This window comes from Apostichopus japonicus, chromosome 2 (assembly GCF_037975245.1).
Source record: "Apostichopus japonicus isolate 1M-3 chromosome 2, ASM3797524v1, whole genome shotgun sequence".
NCBI classification, from domain to species: Eukaryota; Metazoa; Echinodermata; class Holothuroidea; order Aspidochirotida; family Stichopodidae; genus Apostichopus; species Apostichopus japonicus.
The window spans coordinates 29,303,135-29,325,429 of record NC_092562.1 but is presented as its reverse complement, the minus strand read 5'-3'; the positions used below and the strand labels follow the sequence as shown (position 1 = coordinate 29,325,429).

At 37.4% G+C, this 22,295-nt stretch overlaps 1 protein-coding gene across 1 annotated transcript in view; it reads right to left on the bottom strand.

Annotated features, from left to right (window-relative positions):
* Nucleotides 1-417: 417 nt before the first annotated feature.
* LOC139955309 (uncharacterized) overlaps nt 418-22,295 on the bottom strand; it is a 53,029-nt gene continuing 31,151 nt past the window's right edge. The window contains exons 3-8 of the mRNA XM_071955123.1: nt 17,571-17,711; nt 13,575-13,810; nt 11,553-11,732; nt 10,236-10,424; nt 8,999-9,107; nt 418-4,352 (exon numbers count right to left, since the gene is read on the bottom strand). Of these exons, the coding sequence (XP_071811224.1) occupies nt 2,815-4,352; nt 8,999-9,107; nt 10,236-10,424; nt 11,553-11,732; nt 13,575-13,810; nt 17,571-17,711 (2,393 nt within the window). The 3' untranslated portion in view covers nt 418-2,814. The remainder of the gene's footprint in view (nt 4,353-8,998; nt 9,108-10,235; nt 10,425-11,552; nt 11,733-13,574; nt 13,811-17,570; nt 17,712-22,295) is intronic.

Genomic DNA, 22,295 nt, shown 5'->3' with positions numbered 1-22,295 from the left:
ACTATAGACTATATACAACAGAAGGGGAAGAAAAAAATCATGCAGATAGACTTAATCAGCGTGTTTGCCTTTGCAGTTCCTATGGAAGGCCAAATGGGACAGCAAATCCTTCTTTGAAGTTACAAACATCTACGGTCAATGTTAACGTTACCTGATACTTTTGCAATCCTGCCAGCGGGATTACTAACGTACTAACATATACACAGCACATACGATAGGCTTTCAAATCAGCCTATACATTCCAATGCTCTAACCTCATTCCCTTGATAGTACATAGTAAACCAAAGCTATTGGACATTTTCAGCTGCAGTTTAAAACAATTGTTTTAAGTCTTGTGGTATGTATGAATTCTGATGATTAGCTGGATAACCCAAAATATGAAACAGAATTGCTTCAAAAAATAATACACAAAATGTAAAACTTCCCATGCAAAATTTGTATTTCTCATTTATAAGCAATTGTTGTTTAAGGTTATTTTGGAAAAATGCTATATCAATGCAAAAATGATTCATAGGAATATTCATAGGATCATAAACTTTTTTTCAATATTTTTCTTATCAATAGTTTTATTACAAATTGTACATTTGAAGTGTAATAGTCATCACTACAACCATCACAATAATTCCTGTAGTAACTTAAATGAGCATTCTGGGTTCGATTTCTCAATTTCCAACACAAACGCACATGCAGTGTTTATTTGTCATAAGATCTTGAATAAAAAAGTGCTCTGAGTGTATAAGCTCATCACATAGGTAGGTCTTATGTACAATTCTCTTTTGTAGTTTTTAAGGACCTAACCAAAACAAAATACTATCACGACTGCATTTGCTGGTTATTTTACTTATTTCGAAAATATCTTTAATATATATATATATATATATATATATATATATAAATGAAAATCGCAATGAGTTGGAAAATCCAGAACAGTGAAAAAACTTTCGCCCTCCACCGGGATTCGAACCACGGGCCTCCCGCTCTGTACGCGGACACCCTAACCACTAGGCTATGGACGCTGATTGTATGTCCAGAGGTTCGAAACCGGTAAGGAAGATCGTAATTCCACTGTAGGCGTTTGTCACCTATATCGAACAATACTAGTTCTGTTTTTGGTGACATATTTTGCCCTACTCTAGAGATCAAACATGATGCTATCCAACTCGAAAATCATTTGTGATTCCTAAAGCCGGATCTCGAAAGAGATACTTTGAACAGAATTTGAACAGAATTTATATATATATATATATATATATATATATATTTTGTATGATATATAATGTATCAGGTACAGTTTATAACGTATCACGTATCACGCCCCATGCACCATTCATCATGTATAATATGTTACTTTGTAGATGTGTTATGCATTCCTATCCTGGATTCATTATCTTACATAATTTCATATGTTTTTGAACCAAATCAGGATAAAACATGATTGCTGATTTAAGTAGTGTATAGTAATACCAGATACATTTTTTAATACCATACTAACTTGAAAATAGTTTATGTTTTATTCTGAGGCCAAAAATGCCATGAACAATTCCAACAGTAAAACCTCCTACCATTTCCAAAAGTGTAACTCATTTGGTTACCAACGTTATGGACACCAGAAGATACCATAATAACTCATTCGTATGACTGTACTAGACCCATAAAGATCCCACAGAAGTCGTTCAGATCTATAGAGATAGTGCTACCAACACTGAATATAATTCATTTACATATACAGCGCATAACAATAGTAACACAATCAACTTTTCGTGAGTTCATATATGCCATTCGTACACGTTACATTGTGGTCGTATTATAGGCTATTGAACCACTTTAGTTTCGATGTCCAATGACATATGCTGGTAGCATACGCAAATTAAGCAGTTCTATCTATCGCTTATCAGAGATATTTCGACTGGTTTTCCATCTGTTTGTGACGACCTGTTTTTTTAAAGGACAAGCAAGATTCTAGAAAATTTATCAATGAATTCAAGGACACAAATCCAGTTATCCGAAGCCAACTTCCAACCATGCTGACGTGATAAAGGTAGCGTGTGCTCGTTGCGCGTTAGTGTGAGATCTATAACTAAATGACAGAAAAATGTTCCAATAAGTTTCACGTATAATCTCGACAGTCTACTGCTATTTCCTGCAATAGGCCAACGTCAATTGCTAGTAATGATACTTATTAATGACGTTATTAATTTACTTTTGGGCGCCCTGCAACTTCTTCGTATACAAATACTTTAGAATGTAAGCAATGTATTTATACGACGATTAGATAATTAGAATGATTCCATACGGCTTACATTTACAAACTTTGCATTACATATTCACACACAGTGATTAAACTTGTTACAGCTTGTTGTTATGGTGATCAATGGTAGGTTTACTATACAGTAAAAGGAAGAATAAGCTCGAAAACAGACGACATAACTAAGGCTACAAAAGCACTTTAGTAATTATGTAGTACATAAGCCTTGTGTACTGTACTAACGTCTGGTGCATACAAATGATAAATATCTGTCAAAGTTTCTCAAAGTTATATTTTAAACAGAAAGTATACCATTTCTGCACATTCTGACTTATAACAACCGATTATCTTATTTGTTAAGGTTTATATATACCATCTCTTAAACTAAGTTCACTTTTATGATCATAATCGAATTCCATGCCTGTTGCAAAACTCTTCCATAGAAAAATCTTGGTTTCTTTTATCAAAGTTTATCGTGGATTAGGTTCATTCATCAGATAACAGCACTGTGATAGAGCACAATGACATTGTGTTGGCGTCGTACTATATCAAAGGCACACATTCTCATATTACAAAGTCAGTGAAAACGACTCAAGTGGGTAATCATCAACATTTCCATTAAGAGATGTTACTCCAGTAAGGTCATTATCCTCGCGGATCTGGTACTTGTAGTCGTCTTCGTAGCTTGTTCTACCGTTAGGCTGCATGCCATTGTACGGTAGGCTTTCATTAATGTGTCCATTTATGTTGCCCTGTGGTGGGATATATCGTTGGGTGACACGTTTATCATAACGTTGGGCAGGTAGAGAGTTTGCAGGTCTCGTGTCTTGGTTTTCATCAGACGCGCTCGAAACATCGCTCGACAAAGAACTCCGTCCGAGGTGTTCGTCTCTGTAATCGGCGGAATAGTGGCGAGTCAGGTTTTGGCCACGTTGCACGTTCCCACCATTATTGTACTGTCTACCATTAGTTTGTGGACAAGTGTATACCATGTCGGAGATGGTGTTCAACTGAACGGTGACGTCATCACTATTCGATTTTTGGTGGAGATTTCCATTACCGACGTAGACTTTGCTTCTATTGTCACATGGTTTTTTCGAGTGAAGTCTTCGTCGATTGGTCGGTTTTGGACTTCCCTGTACTAAATCGGGACTGATGCTTTCAATTCGCTTTGTTTCATCAGTAAGATCGTTCCCGTCTGAATAATATTGATGGGACTCTGGTTGTTTGTAATATTCAACTTGTTGTTGTGGTACATGTACTGGAATCTCGAGCTGCCCTGTTTCTGGATCTTTATTGACTGATGACTGAGTCACGTGATCACCGATTAGCCTTCTGTGTCCTGGTAATCCATTAGCATGCTTATGCATTGATCCTTTCAAAGTATCAATTCTGAGATCATTTATTTTAATAATGTCGCCGCCACTGGAATGATCAACATTTTGTGGCGGATTGACAGAGATCGATAATTGTCGATAGTCTTTGCTCACACCATTTGCTTTGGTTGCGGATCGCGTGGTTGGAGTTTTACGCAAATCTTCCGCATGAATTTCTGGATGAACCAGTACATTAGTCTTAGAAAGCTCATCAGTGCTATTGGCAAACCCTTTGTTTTCGATTCCTGCAAATCCATTGATATTTTCCGTTGCGTTGATGATACTTTCTCGACTGTTCTGTAGACTCTCTGGTGTAGATGAACTTCCTCCGGAGGAGGTTTTAGTGCTGAGATTCTGAGCCGGTGAACGTGTAGTAACCTTCGTGACGCTACTAGCTGATTGATTGGATATAGTGATTGATTCCTCAATCTCGCTGTTGAAGCTATCCATGTGTATAGGTAGAAGTTGCTCTCTGCCTCTGGTGTGGGGTACAATCTTCGGTACGCTCCCGTTGATTCCGTCATGAATCGTGTTACCGTTAGGAATACCGCGAGAACTGTTGCGATACAAACCTCCGATGAATGCACCATTCTGAGAGGACAGTGAAGTATCGTAAATCGGAAACACGGTGAGATATAACGGTGTAAAAGGTTTTAAGTGAAACACTTTATCTCCGTCACTGTAGTGAACTGTATCGATGTTGCCACCGCAAGACCTTTGACAGGCATATCCTAAAATATAAACGGAGAACGAAGAAGTTATACAGGAAAATTGTGTAGAAAGATGTGTGTCAAACCATGCAAACATTATAAAACATGATTGCAATTATACCAGAAATATATATATATATATATATATATAACCGACAAAGTTTATTAGTGCCACTACAATAAAATGAAACTAAATTAATAATAGACCTTGTTAACACATCAATACTAAGGTACAGGGTGAACACACCGATACTTAGGTACAGCGTGAACACATCAATGCTTTAGGGACGGTGTGAAAACACCAGTACTAAGAGACAACGTGAACACACCGATACTTATGTACAGCGTGAACACACCAATGCTTAGGGACGGTGTGAACACACCATTACTAAGAGACAGTGTGGACACACCGATACTTAGGGACGGTGTGAACAAACCAGTCCTAAGAGACAGTGTGGACACACCGATATTTAGGGACGGTGTTAACACACCAGTACTAAGAGACAGTGTGTACACACCAGTACTTAGGGACGGTGTGAACACAATATTACTAAGGGACAGTGTGGACACACCGATACTAAGGAACGGTTTGAACACACCAGTACTAAGAGACAGTGTGTACACACCAGTACTTAGGGACGGTGTGAACACAATATTACTAAGGGACAGTGTGGACACACCGATACTGAGGAACAGTGTGGACACACCGATACTAAGGGACAGTGTGAACACACCAGTACTAAGTGACACACCGATACTGAGGGACGGTGTGAACACAATAGTACTAAGGGACAGTGTGGACACACCGATACTAACGGACGGTGTGAAGACACCAGTACTAAGTGACAGTGTGGACACACCGATACTGAGGGACGGTGTGAACACAATAGTACTAAGGGACAGTGTGGACACACCGATACTAAGGGACGGTGTGAACACACCAGTACTAAGTGACAGTGTGGACACACCGATACTAAAGGACGGTGTGGACACACTAGTACTAAGGGACAGTGTGGACACACCGATACTTAGGGACGTAGTGAATACACCAGTACTAAGGGACAGTGTGGACACACCGAGGGACAGTGTGGACACACCGATACTAAGGGACGGTGTGAACACACCAGTACTAAGTGACAGTGTGGACACACCGATACTAAGGGACGGTGTGGACACACTAGTACTAAGAGACAGTGTGGACACACCGATACTTAGGGACGTAGTGAATACACCAGTACTATGTGACAGTGTGGACACACCGAGGGACAGTGTGAACACACCGATAATAAGGGACGATGGGAACACAACAATACCAAAGGACAGTTTGAACACGTTTTATTAATATAATTACGCCTGTTATCATAAATGTAAAATGCACGAAGTATAGGACGTACTAGTATGCTTCCATTCTCATAAGTATGACTTTGTACACAACGGAGCTGCCTGTGAATTAAGTTTTCGTTTGCTTTATCACAATCCTTTGACATTGATTTTTCATGACGAAATTCCGTTCAAAACTAGTACTAGAAACAACAGTCTAAGCTAAGTTAACGTACTATTATTGCCTCCTACTCGCAAAGAGTTGTTACTTATTTAGGCTTTTTCGATTAATTATATAAAATCGATACTAATGCGTCATTACCACCGCATGGTGTTACAAACATTGGTCAACTTGATAAAAGCGACAGTTGCTTTTGCAGGTGTCTGATATCAAAATTATTAACCCAATATTTTATCGTGTTTTTTTTCCCAGAGACCACTCTCAAAATAAACTGAATCGATTTGTTTGCTTTGAGACTATTTGATTTGCGTAATGAATATGAAATGAAAGCAGTCTTTATAAAAATGATAATTTGGAAAAAAAATTGACATGTATTTGCACCCGATGTACATGGTTTGATCAGTTTGAACTGTGAATAAGAGAAAACCGTTAATCAGTATAAACTAATGTGTTATAATGTGTTATATATATAATAGTTCTATATATATATATATATATATATATATATATATATATATATATATATATATGTCTATATATGTCTATATATATTTCTATATATGTATAATATGTTATAGTAATGTGTTATAAACTCAGTAACACATGTCCTGTCACCAGATGCTACTGTGGAAAAATTACCAACAGACGAATTAATTACTCAAAGACTGTTCCAGCTAATGACTGGTTAGGAGTCTATACAACTGTCCCTATGTTTTACTAGTAAGTATACCTTGTAAAGATAGTTCATTGCAGATCTTAGGTGATTTGCAGTTTATAGTGTCATATCACTTAATGTTAAAATGTGGACTAAATTATTGGCGAGACCTTAAGAGTCGTCTGGATAGTCCAGTCAATCATTTTGCATAGGATTGTGTGTTTAGTATTTTCTGTTTATAAGTCCTCAGTATTAATTGGTTATAAATGTAACACCTGTTAAGGCGTCATAACATATTTTTAACTCATTAGCCTAACATGTACTCAATTGAAACAGTTTTGAATGATACAGACATGAGAATCAGCTGGTATTTGATATTTCACAAATGCATTATGAGAATCTTTGTGAGTTCAGTTATTTAAAATAGGTGTTGATTAAATAATTGACTACAATGTTTGTGTTCGTTGGACCAATGTACAAAAGTAGAGAACAATGAATAGGTAACGTGTCATGCATGATTCGCGAAACAGCTGTTACATATTAATGACATACAAGTCCTTTGTCTATATGCTTAAACACGCGATTCACATGGCGATAATAATGGATTAGCTTTACAGTGTCATTATAGTTGGCCTTCACATCGATATATATATATACATATATATATATATATATATATATATATATATATATATATACCCCCTTCCGGGATTTGAACCCGGGACTTCCGCCCAACATTCGGACACCCTAACCAACCAGGCTATGGACACCGATTGACTGTTCAGCGGTTCGAAACCGGTAAGGAAGGTCGTAATTCCACTGTAGACGTTTGTCACCTGTATCAAACAATGCTAGTTCTATTTTGGTGACATATTTTTCCTGACTCTAGAGATCAATCATGATGATAAACAATTCGAAATCGTTTGTGATTCCTAAAGGGGTGGGTGGGGGGGGGGGGAGAAAGAGAAAAACCCTACAGCCAATCGTGTACGCTATTGACCAAGCACAATTCCATTCCAGGAATGATCGTATCGATAAGTTTGAGAATTTCTATCCTGGAAACAGATCAACGCCCCAGGCCTGGTCCCAATCGTACGTTGGACGAGATGTTCGCAAAGTTAGTACCATAACACTTATATCCTAAATCATTTTGCATTAAAATATAAACTCTAATTATCGTCATAAAACCGAGCACCATTCTGCTTTGAAAAACAAGATGTTGTCCATTTGATGTTGATAATAAAAAAAAACGAAAATGCACCGAGCTGACGAACAATCAATGATAGTTTTGCTTTGAAACCAATTTGCCCTTTGTATAGCTCAACCTTGCCCTTTGAAAATGCGCCATTGCAATTATCTTCATGAAAACGTGTCTTTCATTAGCCAGCCAGATCAAAACATGCATTCTTGATAGTGTTGTTAAGTGAAAGCAGCACTTTACTTGAATGTTATCTTTGTCATTCTCATGAATATGGTTAGTGGTCGTTTATATCGTATGATTAAATTCTACTTTGAAGTAATTGATAAAACATTTGGACAAGTTATTATGTAATGAATACGGAAAGCTAAAAGTCAAACAGCAATGACATCCAGGGACATGCGAAAAGTTATCGTATATATGCCTTGGGAGAATGCCGTGGCTAAATGGGCAATGTATAACTAAGAGTCTAGGAGATTTAATTGTATATGAAGTGTAGAGACAGGTCAGACAGGAAAGAGAGGTAAATCCACATGAAATGATCGGATTATATATTTACGCCCTTCACCTCCTTCCTCACCACCCCATGAACTTACCTTCACACCTCCTACCCATGCCAACACCTAACCGAACCCCGTACAGTAACAAAACATACACAAAACAGAATAGGACAAAACTGCTCACTATAATGAAGAGCATATCGTTGTTAATTATTATATAAAGATGATGGCTGCATAAACGAATAATGGATACACATGCAATGCATATTATATTTAAAATGGAAAATCCATGCATGAATAAAATGGAAATCCATTGAGCCAGCAATGACTGGCCCGTAGCTAAGACTCTGAGGTGGTTTGCCATCAACAGTTTATTGAGGGACACACACAATTTAAGGAAGGACTCGTGTCCTGTAACTTGTGAAGTTTCTGTATACACATGATGCTATCACAGATTGGCCTGGGCAGGGGAGAGGGGGGGGGGGTCAGTAGTATGTTAGGGATGATGGTAGGTCCCCTGCTTCCCGGCCCATCTACTAAAGGCTGATCATTGGTAGTTACATAAACCCAAGCAGTGAAGCAGTGAAAGCTTATGCTTCATGCCAAAAAAAAAAACTTGTTTATTATAACGGTTTATGATAGTGCTATATTAGTAAACATGGCTGGCACAAAGTCCAACACGTATTTCCTGAAAACAATTCAATTCTATATATATATAAGTGGTTGATGGAGCGACAGATCTGTTATGCACTTTCTCCGTTCCAAACTTTCAATAACTCAATCTATAGTGTATACCTTATTATCATAACATACCGTAGCTAATCTGTCTTTGACTATTCTCCTTGCCTTTAAAAGGTACGTTTCCGATAACGGTGGGGAAAAGGATATTCAATTCGGGTTTCTCGTCAACCAGTAACGAAACCTGTCAAGAATAAAATAACTTGATACATTTAATATTAACTAAGTATAAACATCAAGAAATAACGAATCTGGCAGTGGAAGTATGGTGAGCTTTTGTAAGTGCATTTTGGAATTCATCCTCTAACTTAAATGTGCAGCTAAATTTATATGTTATTGGTATGTATAGTTTCCTTCCAATGCATATGCTTCTAACATGCGTACATTACAGTTTTGCAAAAAAAGTCGTAACGAGCTTTCGTAAGCGCAATTGGGGTTCAAGTACTTTAATGCAAACATAAATAGTAATGTCAATAGTATGTACAATTTATTTTCAATGCATATACTTCTGACAGGCATATACTGAAAAGTGATGCGAAACAGTCATAACGTCGCGAATGCCTGTACTGTCGCAATATCATATTAGTTCATGTAGCCATGGTTCTTTAATTTAATAATGGGTCAACATTTAAACATTGTCTGTACATGTTATAAGCTTTGTGGTTGGCTACTCGTTGCATGAATTATTTCTTGTGACATAATAATAAATATGGTAATTACACAGAAAATGTATTACAAAGAATAATGCATACTTAATCTTGTACTTTTGTTTTCTCCCTCTCCATTAAAAGAAAAAGTAAATTAAGCACAGATAAAGACCATGTAAATGTTGCATGATAATATATGTGCCCACCCCACTTTCATTATGATCACGTAATCATGTTAATGGTTTGATATTCGCTGGAAAAAAATCATGAATACATGAATGAAATGAAAAGATCCATGATTGTTTTATTTGTGTGTTTTTTTTTGTTTATAAGTACAAACGTACCAAGAACAGTCTCCTCAACTTGATTCATGGGCTGGATTAACGATATCAAAAAAACAAACATTCTTTAGAGATGATACGTTATGATATTCTGCTTGTAATATACTACATTGAATACCCGCAAATTATAATAGCCAGTCCTGGAGAAAGAAACCAAATTTCAGCAGACCTGGAATGTGAATGAGAGGGAGGTTGAGGGAGATGGAGGGAGGTTGATGGAGGTTGAGGGAGGTTGAGGGAGAATGAGGGGGGTTGAGGGAGGCTGATGGCGATGGAGGGCGGTGGAGGATGGGGAGGGGATTTCATAGGTTCATAGGTTCTTACCTTAATCACATAGCGTACTCGGATCAGCTGGCAGTCTATTGTCGGTGGTAAAATTGGTATTTGCAACATCCGGGCAGTTTGAAGAATGAATTCTTGTTCAGGAAGTACAGGAGGGCTTGTATAGGAAAGAACCTCGTATGAACCTTTACGTGTGTGTCTCTTGGTAGTCCCAGCCATTATATCAACGTTCTGTCAAAGAAATAACGGTTAAGACAACCACTGACTGATAAGAATGTTAACAAAAACACTTAATCCGTTAAGGGGTGTTTTGAATAACAACCCAACTGGCCATATCCACCTTATACGAAGGGATGTATAATTGTATATACCTCATTCACCCTTTCCAACATGGGGGGTTGGGCACACAATTAGGATTTGGGGCATTTATCTTGTTAGGGCTGGCTTATAAAGGTTAGGGACAACTTCTCTATTAGGAAGTTGATTTAGATTAATAGAGAACAAAATTTGGAATTGATAATTTTATAAAAATTGCAAATTATATGCAAATTATAATATGCAAATTAGGATGTACTTTTGTTTTAATTGGAAAACACCAAAATACAATAAAATCACTAATGACTTCAAAATTGACTTCAAATTGTATGATAAAGGTTCTTCTGGGGTTGCTCTTTCAACCTAGAATCGACAACATTAACGAGAAAAATGACCAATTGATGTGGCGAGAGAGACGAGCTACACATGGTTTCATGTATCAACACAAATCTAGTTGAAATGCAGTGAAGGGGAAGCTTGCACTTGAAAGAGTATGTTGTATTTGTATTGCTGTACTCCCATCAAAATTTATATTCCTAGTATCAAATGTATACAACGTTTAGATACAGAACATCAAACAGAACATAATGGAAGTCACGAATAAACTTGTTTTAAGTCTATACAGTCAAATCACATGCTTATTCAATATGTATATATCAGAACAGTATAGCAAACCGGTGTCATCAAATTGCAGATTCTCTGCAGGAATTTGAAACATCAAGACAGACTGTGTCTGTCGTCTTCCAGCTGTAAATAATTGATTAGTTTAAAATTGAATGTATTCAGCATTCATGTTCGATTGAGTGTTGTTGTTTTGAAGAAAAAAAAATGTTTCACCATATTTGTTTGTTTCAACATGGAAGAAATGATTACTTTAACAATTGTTATTAACAATTTAAATTAGTAACCACTTGGGTAATCACAAAACGATTCGACAAGTGTTCTCTCGTTCTTTCTGTCTTATCTCTGGATATGATCACATTTTACATCAATCATTCGTTCCGGTTCGAGAAACCCCCCCCCCAAAAAAAAAACCCACTGTACCTGCAACAACTTGACTCTAAGCTTCATAGTTTTGTCGGAATTATTCTCCAGCCTGGTTCTTATATTAATATATTCCCCAGAACAGTATGCCGAACGTTGCATTTCAGCCTTGAGAGCAATTGGGCCACTTGATCGGCACCGCCACCGCATCGATTTCCGGTCACTTGCCTGGACTGGCTTCTGAATACGAAAAACAAAACACAAGATAATGGAAATTCTAATCAAAGGAGTAAAGTGGCATAACCAGTATATTGGCTGAAGATTTCTATATACTTTGTAACTTTGGACGGCATCTCGTAAAGCTTCAACTGGCCTCAAAGCTATTTGTATAATTTCATTTCAAAACTTCAAAGGTACTTGACTTACGGCAGCCTTATCCCACAACCTTCTTTCCATGCAGAGATTTAGAAACAGTCAATATAAGATCGAGCCTCTAAAGAATATGGTGACCATTATTGTTAACTCCTTGTAAGAAATACTGCCGAAAAAAACAATCATTTCCATCTCTCGTGTAACTTGAATTTGTTTTCAGAGAAAAACAAGCTTTCGGCAGACGTAGCACGTCCTGCAGTGTTGTTGGCACAACCGGATGTTTTAAGATAATATTATCATAGGCATAGCATTTTACAAAGAGCTGCATATTGACTATCGTTTTACGTTGAGCTACCACATAATAAAAAACACATACATGAATTCATCTTTTGTTAACTCTTTTCTCATCAATCAGAATCCTAATATAATGATATGTTTTTTAATGCATCTCCGGAGACCATGAACTAACGAGACTATCATAAACTTGGTATTGTTTCTATAATTAGGCTGACCCTCTACCAGTCAGGCTCGATACATTTATCTTCTTCTTTCCACCCAGTCAAATTTCTTAAGAACGGGAGAAATTAACACAATACAACTATTATTAGCGGAAATACTGTACATCTATACCGCATCTTTTATAACCTTCAGACCCACCCGTTTTTTTTTTCCACAGAGATATTAACCACTGATTTTAAGGAGCGTTAACAACCAGCGACAGTATCGCATTATCTCGGTGTGATGTCATCGCTCCATTTGAGCTCCACCCTTGTTTCCGAGATTGATTCGAGAACAATGAGCATTTAAAAATAGCATAGCATGTTCTATTATCTCCCCTATAGAATAATTACATAAATTGTTTATTAACAAACCAACTGAAAGTAACAAGCTCATTGTTGTACTTTATGCGTGTGTATAGAACGTCTAGGCATGATTCTATAGATGGGTGGACTATATAATGTACTGTACTCCGACCGTAATATACAATGTTACGACAGTGCAATGTAAACGTTGTTACAATCAATATAACCATGATCTTCTAGATGGAAAGTGGTGATCAATGACAGAGAGCCATGAGAGAATACATAAAGAATACGACCTAGATTTTATGCAAACAAAAGAAATAGCTTATCAATAGAGTCACTAAAAATAGAGCATGAATGTACCACGTTTTCTCTGTATGTTGTTTATCTGGAACATAATTTAGAATATAATGACTCATCCGGTACAGTGAGTTACTGCTACCTATAGTAAGATGTTTACGGAAGAGTACGGTGTTTGTAGCGATATTTTTGGTTTGAAGTGCGGTACTTGATAACCGCCTATGTCTGGTCGACAGCGACGTATTAACTACAATCAGCACAGTTATATATTACTATACTGCATCATACGTAAGTTACACACGTATCATGATTCAAACAGAATTTTATTGTAAAATACGATTTTGGCTTCCGCAAGTTTTCATCGTGTGGGATACCCTGATTCACCTACAATACTTATTATATGGCATGTACAATCGAAAAATGGAGACAAAGTCCAGTGAAGGGTACTTCAGTCTGTCTACGAGGGTGCTTGTACGCAGTCAACAAGAAACCCTCCAGTCCACTGCCCAAATTTACCAACTCGGTACAGAAGTAAACACCGAATTGAACAATAACACACGTTTGATTATGAACAACTGATATTGATCTAAAAGATGAATAACCTCACCGTGTACTTGGTAAGGTTGACGTCAAGTTCGTTACCAAGAAATGAGAAATATCTTTCAGCGACGGGATCAACTGCCCACGATATATCTATCGTTGCCTGCACGTAGAAGCGTATGCAGGCAAATCGACCGCATTCAAACGAGCAGGGAAGTGCCGGCTGGTTCGGTAAGATAAATTTAAACGGGAAGTTGTATTGTCCAGCCTGGAGGAGGGGTATCTCGGAGTCATCTTCTGGCTCTGTTTGTAAAGAAAATAATAACATAATGAAACAAAAGTCGCCATTAACATATTTGTTTCACATTTAAAAATGACATATTCTTTTATTGTTTCGAACTCATTATCATCGGCTAGTTAATAACAGGAGTTTAAAAGACCACAAGAAAAGCTCGGAAATATTAACAATACGAGGGGGGAAGGGGGGGGGGGGTTGGGGAAGAACCTTCCCCATCGCTATTAAGAAACTATTGTTGTGGTAATCTATATTCTTTCATGTGCTTAGAAAGTGTGAAAATTCTAGTAAGAAATACATTGACTGATCTGCATGTTCCACAGCGGCACCCGGAAGCTAAATGTTTCTTACATCGAAACTTTTAACAAATCCAATCATGGAATTTCTTTGTCATTTGTTAATAACTACGTATAGGAGAGAAGAAGGGTCTTCTAAACCTCCATGAAATGAATAAAGTAACTATTAATCAATGTGTTGTTGCTTTTAGAGATGGCGTGCATATCAACATTTGTCACTCCAATGTTGTTCAATTGCTCCAAAAGCAGTGTTACATTACACGCAAAATTTCCATCACAGTTGGAAGAACCCTCACATTCCCAACCCTTCAGGATGTCATTTCTTTATTTATAATTTTGCGAAGAAAAACCAATGTTTGTACAGTTATCGCTACTAATATATTAGCAATCTTGCAATTCTCAAACTGTCGAGTGTAAAACGCGTCTTTACTATTGAAAGTCCTCTTCTCATTGTTGTGTTAACCTGGCTGCTAGATTGCTGTCTTCTATAGACGCTTAACAACAGTGGAAGCTTGATCGATCCTCTCCAGTCGTTTTTGAAGATATTCCAAATTATTAAAGTGATCTTTCATTCAGCATTAATTGGCTTCCTCAATCTACGACAGTCTTTACCTCACTTGATATGGTATTGATCGCAACTACATGTGTAATCATGTCTAGATAATACCATTTAATGTATAGTGCTATTTCCTTATTGATTTTAATGTTTGAGCGAACATTTTATATAAGATACATTTTTTCCCCTTTACGGCAAAAACCAAAACAAAACAAAACAAAAAAAATATGAATGGATACCTTTCTTAATAAGTAAGCACGTACATGGATCCTTCAAGGTACACATTGTAGACCTATTCAGTGACAGTGACGTATATTGTCCTGTACGGAAAGGTAGACCTTATTTGGTAAATAAGTGCGAGGCTTCCGTCTCCGAAAACTATTTCACCACTTCAACAGTACCACAAGCGATGTGTGCGTATTTCAGTATATTTCATGTGTTCATATATATTTGGTTAGACTAGCCAAAAATACTAAAAGGTTAAAATGCTTTGCCAAAAACAAAAGCAAAAAAACCCCTCCAAAACGTAAATTTAAATTGGAATTTTGGTCTTATCTGTACTACTTGCCACCCGTTACTACTTGCCACCCGTGACTAGTTGCCACCCGTGACTAGTTGCCACCAGTTACTACTTACCACCCGTACATGACCCTATGCACTGGCGGATCCAAGGGGGGCCAAGGGGGGCCATGGCCCCCCCAAAGGTGAGCCAAAAAGTGTTTCCGAACATCCGCTAAATCATATGATTGGATATTAAAAAAAATCGAGAGGAATAGCAGTGGTAGACTAGTCCAGTGGCGGCTCTAGCCCCCAATGCAAAAGTTGAGGGGGCAAATGCATGATAAGCCCCCCCCCCCAATATTTACCAAGGCTCCGAAACGTGCATCTGCCCATTTTTCAATGCATACTTGTCGATCTGTCCGATGCACACGTATGCTACATAGGTGTAATAATTTTAGTAAATGCTGGGGGACCCTCGGCCCGTCCCCTGGCTATAGACCACATTTTCACCCCAACCGCGTCTTCACGCCCCGTGAAAAGTGGAAGCAGTGAGTGTGAGTATACCGGTAAGCGCAACACAACTTCGTCTTAGGACAATGACTTGCCTCATTTCAGCCAGTTCTCCAACATCCACTTACTCAGTGGCGGAGCGTCCATACGATCAGGGGGCGGATGCAACCCCCCCCCCCCGACGGACTCAAAGGGACTGCTGGCGCCCTTTTCAGCTTTTCACTACTTTTTACTTATTCGCGATTATTGACTATTTTATTGCGCTCTCATCTACTTATTGACATTTGTTGGTGTAATTTTCCGACAAAATGGCAATGACACCTATTTATTCTCCGTTTATCTGTAAATTAGCAAGGCCCGGAATGGGTCATTTCCTGCAATCTATATAGTATCTGTACTCAAAAATTTTCTGTACGCTCCGCGCCAACCTGTGGTGGCGCTCCGCTTAGATAGTGTCGAAAGCGCCCCCCCCCCGACCAATACCCCTAGCTCCGCCACTGCCCTTACTACACTCAAAAACGTCTTTGCGAGTACACTACGAGTAATAGCTACTCTCTTAAAACACCATCGAATATACAAATTACAATGTTTTTACAGACTTTCTCGTGCAATCTGAGAAATTGCAGGCTTGAGACCAATATTTTAGGGCTAGGTATTCGCAGCATAAAACACTCAGGAAGTGCCGTTTCCGGCCATCTGGGGGGTTTGAAAAACCCAAAATTTTCTTGTACGCTCCGCGCCAACTGATGGTGGCGCTCCGCTTAGATAGTCTCCACATATTAGCCCCCCCCCCCCCAATAATTTTCCCGTTCCGCCGCGCCTGGACTAGTCTAAACCTTTTCGTTTTCTGGTTTAAAATTAAATGCAGAGCTCCCAACTGACCCGCAATTCGCGGGAATTAGACCCGCATTCTAACACCAAAACCCGCTGACCTGCACAAGCGTCCGAAAAATCCGCATGATAATTGTCAAGTATATATAAAAAAAAATGCATCAAATTTTGACTTAGCAACCATCATTTCTTTAGCATTTAGCATAATAGAGTATAAAACCTTCTTTACAGCATCATTTGAACCTCAAATTAGCCTATATTTCTTTTCATTGGGGCGAGCAGCGAACATTTTCATGCCACGGGAAAGAATGAATTATCACCTACTATTCAATTTATTGATGTTACACACAAAAAAATGCATATTTCTCAAAATATTTTGGGTGACAAAAGCCTTTCTAAGTGCCACCATTTTACATGTAGGCATCACCAGGATTCCAACAAAATTCAAAAGGGGATGGGGACACCCCCTCCCCTTATACCCCTCCCCCAGGACGGCGACTCGTGGCATGGACCAGCATTTGCCTTCTCAAGAGTTGGGAGCTATGTAAATGTATGAGCATGAGGATTTACAGTTTAACACCATTTTGCAGTTACAGGCTGGTTGTAAGAAATCTATAACCTATGAGAAATAAAATTTCTTGAGAAAGATGATCCCAACTTTGTTTTATAAATATTTTAGAAAATTACACCTGGGAAACATGTTTTTTAGAAGTCAATTAACATCACCATTGTACACTTTTGTCGCACCAAATTGCATCTGAGGGCATTCAGCAATAGAAAATTTTCCAAAGGGGCACCCCCTCCCCTTAGACCCCTCCCCCATGTCACTCTAATGCCACTTTGGCCCCTCCCAAACAAAGGTCCTGGATCCGCCAGTGACCCTATGTACTGCAACAAGACCCTCTTTGTAAGGTTGTCGGTTAGTTTGAGAGCACGCAGAACATCTTAGTTACTCGGTAAAGTTAGGTGATGGATTTTATGTTTTTCAAATTTAATATTAATGTGCATATTTTAATAACATATTCTCTTAATGAACTAAGAACTGATATCCAATATTAACATTAGAAACATTACCTTTACCCCAGACCGTCATGCGATGACACAGGAAGGGATCAACGCTCCTTACGAGGGCGCCTCGTCGGCTTCGAAAGGCAACAGGGGGTAATTTTTCTCGCCATTGAGTCCTGGCTTCCCCTCGAAGAGAGACTCTGATCCCTGGATATTGAAATAAGATGACAACATTCGTTATATGGTGCATCGAACAATCATAAACTACACACACTCACACATAATAATAATAATAAACCATCATTTCTTACTCTTCTATATCTGAATATTCCTCGTTACCCTAACCTTATATGGCGCCTTCATGGGCAGAAATATATAGTATAGCACTTTACCTAATTATAATAGGAAAACGAATGACATATGCCAGTAATAGTAAGTTTCAGCAAACTACATGAAAAACAAAACAAAAAATGATAACGAGGCTTCCAGCGATTTGGTAAAGCTATAATAACCATTTTGACATTAACTAGGCGTTTCACGATATTTCTTCAGTTTCGGTGATTGTATATGCGTATGCCTTGATGGACGGTGATTTGTAGTAATAATAATCCTCTAATTATGTATTCATATATATATTTATATATATATATATATATATATATATATATATATATATATATATATATATATATATATATATATATATATATATAGATAACTTAAATATTTGACGTTAGACAGACAAAAAACACTCTGAGGCATATTAAATTATGACTTTTGATGTTTGAGGTTGGAAGGTTACATCCCCATATCCCCTGGATCTGCCCCTGGTCACTTCCGTTTAGGTATCAAAAGTTTAAAGTTGTATATTCTGTTTGTGGATAGGTTGTGTGTATATGTTGCGTGTTAGGTTATTCCTTGCTGTCCTGTACATTAAGGCATCATTATTGCGAGCTGTAACAAACCATTCATTTAGTCTTTTGGCCTGATTGATAAAGTTAAGATATTTTGATGTAAAATTTATTTCTCCCCATTGCCCACCTCCCGCTCCATGTGAACACATTTTATGAATAATTTTCCTTTCGTTTATTCCAAGTTTTAATCCCCTCCCGAAACTTGAAAAGGAAAGCAACTTTGCCGTTAATGCTCGTTGCCTAACTGTGTATTATTACTTTAATCCGTATTAAGACAAATATTGCGCCATGAATCCTTTCAATACGTGCGGAAAACCGAGCATTTGAACTAGCATTATATCATAGCAGGTGTTCTGATACATAATATTCATATTTCCTAATTATCTTCCCCTTCAATGAGTATCTTATTGCTAAGAGCAAATACTAAATGTGTTACGTTCATAACAGAGTTGTTCAATAAAGCGTCGTGGAGAACCAAGGTCGTGACAGCCAAATAATTTAGCAAGTTAGAGATAACCATTATTGCAGGCTTGTACAGATATTGTCAACCGAAACGAGACAATGAGGAAAGTCTTTCACAAACATGGTTATAAGCGTATAATTATATATACAAATAAAGAACCAACGGTGCTAAACTGACAGGCATCAGCGACGTTTTTTCGTGTGATGTAAGCATACCAATATGGCTTTGTGTTAACACTGGATTTAATGTGTTAACACGTTTAGGCTACTGACATACGTAGGGTATAGTAATCTATATTTGCGTATAACATAAATGTAAACACCGATAGAGATGATAAACTCTTATATCTTAATAAAGAGGATAACTTCTCCTAGTGTATACATAGCTGAGAACAGTTCAAACAATTTGTATTGGTTGGACAGCATTCTCATACGCATACCATTTTTGAAGAAGTGGCATACAACAAAGAAAGAAATAAAGAAAGAAAATAACAGTGATTCATAATATACAGACTTTACATCAGCTATCAACTACGTTTTTTGTCTCTTTTGTCCCCTGACTTCGGGGTCTTTCCTTCATTCACCCATGGCTTTCTATTCAATGCTATTGTAACGATACTTTACTTATCAGCCAATCCCTGGCTTAGCAAAGACAACCGATCCTCCAAAAAACAAACAAACGTTGTCTTTTCTTTGATAACAAATCTATTATCCCCGCGCAGGACCTCTTGCGAGGTCATTCAGGGGTTAAACTTCTTTACTACTACATGATTGGCCAACGTACAAGTGTTCGTACTGATGAAGCATGCGCAGTTAACAGTTAAAAGTGCCGTACATGTCTGAACAAAACTTGGGAGAGATTCTTACAAAAACATCGAATTGCATGAACCATGTTGAAAATCATGTTCTATTTCTTACGTCTAACAAAAAGGAAGGAAATGAACACGGATGTAAACTATTCTACAAATGAAAATCATATTGTTTACTTAAAGTACAATAATTTACGATCCTGCTACAATTTGCAGTATATTTATGTGATGCGTAATAAACATGTTTGTATTAATGAAATATTGCAAATTATAGCGGTGCCAGCATGTCACAGTAATCAACGATTGAACATATAACCATCGGAAAAGACAGATACGGTGACAGATATCCGCATAAACGAGATGGGAAATGTTCAGAATGTAAACAAAACTTGTAATTTATTACAAATTAAGGCCTCCTGATATGGGGATTTACAGCTTCAATTAATCACACAGCCAACAAGGCGGATGAATATCTACCGCAAGATGACGTCATTACTCTAAGAGGTACAAATAGAAAGTAATAACCTTTTAGAGACTTGTTGTTTGTATGTGATGTCCTAAATAACACGCCGCGTGAACTGTTTGACAATACGAGATCATATGTGGACGATTTTAAAATCTTACTAGTAAATTAGTGGCCTCACAAATCTTTATGGGATGACAATAGGATACAAACGCTTGTATATATTTGGAAGCAATGCGATACAGCTCACTCTTGAAATCCAACTTTATGTCCAAAAAAGTAGTACGTTTTAATCACAGTGCACTAGCTACTAGAGGTAGGTCTATATATATATGAAACTATCATAAATTACCTACATATCTACTTTTCTTGTAGGAGTTTTCCAAGATTACTTCCAGGACTCGATTGATTTCTCCAAGTGCAAATAATTCATCAAATGTGAAAAGATGTAGGCCTACACTATCAAGGAGCAACCTAACGTATTACCCTAACATGTTCAAAGTTGGCTTATGATATGTAGAGAAGTATAAGGAGCAACCTAACATTATAACCTAACATGTTCAAAGGTTACCAATCATATATGAAAAGAAGTACACTATCAAGGAGTAACCTAACGTTATAACCTAACATGTGCCACTTTAAATATATGATTCTGTCATTTTTATATGCGTCAATCAGTCATCGATAAATTTGATGGACTATACGTTTCTATTTCTCAAGGATTCTCTTTTCCTCTCATATAACATCTTATTTCATGACGTAGCGTTATCAGTGAAAACATATTTTATATTAGCCGGGTTTTCAATTCAACAGAGTTCACGTCACTGACTTCTTTTTCGAAGAAGTCGATATCATATGCAACGCTCAATAGAATACTGTGCACGAGTTCTGTTTGAATTTTGATTCTTGATGGTATTTGTGGGAACGAAGCGTCTGTCTACCGGCTATATGTTGAGTACCGGTCTCATATAGGCTTCAGCGCGTGTGTTAACATTTTAAACATATTTGTTTCTTCGCTTCGCTCAACATGTTCAAAAGGTGTTTAATAATGTATAGAATTTAGACTTATTAGAAACTAATTCTAAAAACTCCCGTTACACAGTCAATTATTATGTTTTACTAAAGTCCTAAACGATTCTAGCTGGAACTGAGATTTGAGGTTTGACCGTCAACCTTCTTAGAGATTTGTGTACAGCTATGTGTCATTCCCCCCCCCCCCCCTTGCCTTTGAAGCAATGTAAAAACCTTCGTTATTCTATAATGCATTTCACATCATCTAATACAAGTAGTGAATTAACGCTTATACCTCAGAACTATTATCGGCAATATATATACGTCTTTGTAATGTTTAAGTCGAAGAATGCAACATGTGATAGACACGTGATAGACTTTCACAATAACTGTAATGTGCTTGACTGGGCATGCGTTAACTAATTGGGAATAAAATCCACACGATTTGACATTTATACTAAAAATCTATAATTATACCATACACATGTAGAAAAGAGGGTGTTATTGCCACGTTTTCATTATATTGCTCTGAAAAATTTGAGGATATTTTATCTAGTTGACAACGTACACAATGTTCATAGTTGCAATTCAGGGGAAGTAACGTACAACAAGAATAGCACAATACCAGTATCAGTAAGTAGTACCAGGCTAACTGTTATTAAAGGAACATTCCTTTGGTTGGTTTACTGTCCTTAAAGGGACATTCCAACGGTTGAAGTTGATTGCTAAATAAAAATGCTAGCAATTTATCTGCACTATATAGGTCAAAACAGCATGTTCTTATATCATTTCGTATTGCAAAGATTTGATTTTTTTTTGGTGATAATTTTCAGCCGAAAATGTTTTTGTCTTCTTTTAAATATATAACTCACGTATTCACAGAAGAGAATAGTATTTATAACAATAAAGTTGTATTTTGAAGACATTCTGACACAGAGAACAATGAATGATAAGGAAAAATTCCAAAGGGACTAAATGTCGAGGATAATCAACCAGAAAACTATAGAAAAGTAAATAAAGCTTGTGAAGGCCATCTACCGTAATGACGTCACAGACACCCTACTAGAGTTGATAAAACCCTACTGATTTCGGTGCTCATATCATGCATATTAATGAGGTCACAGGGTCAAAT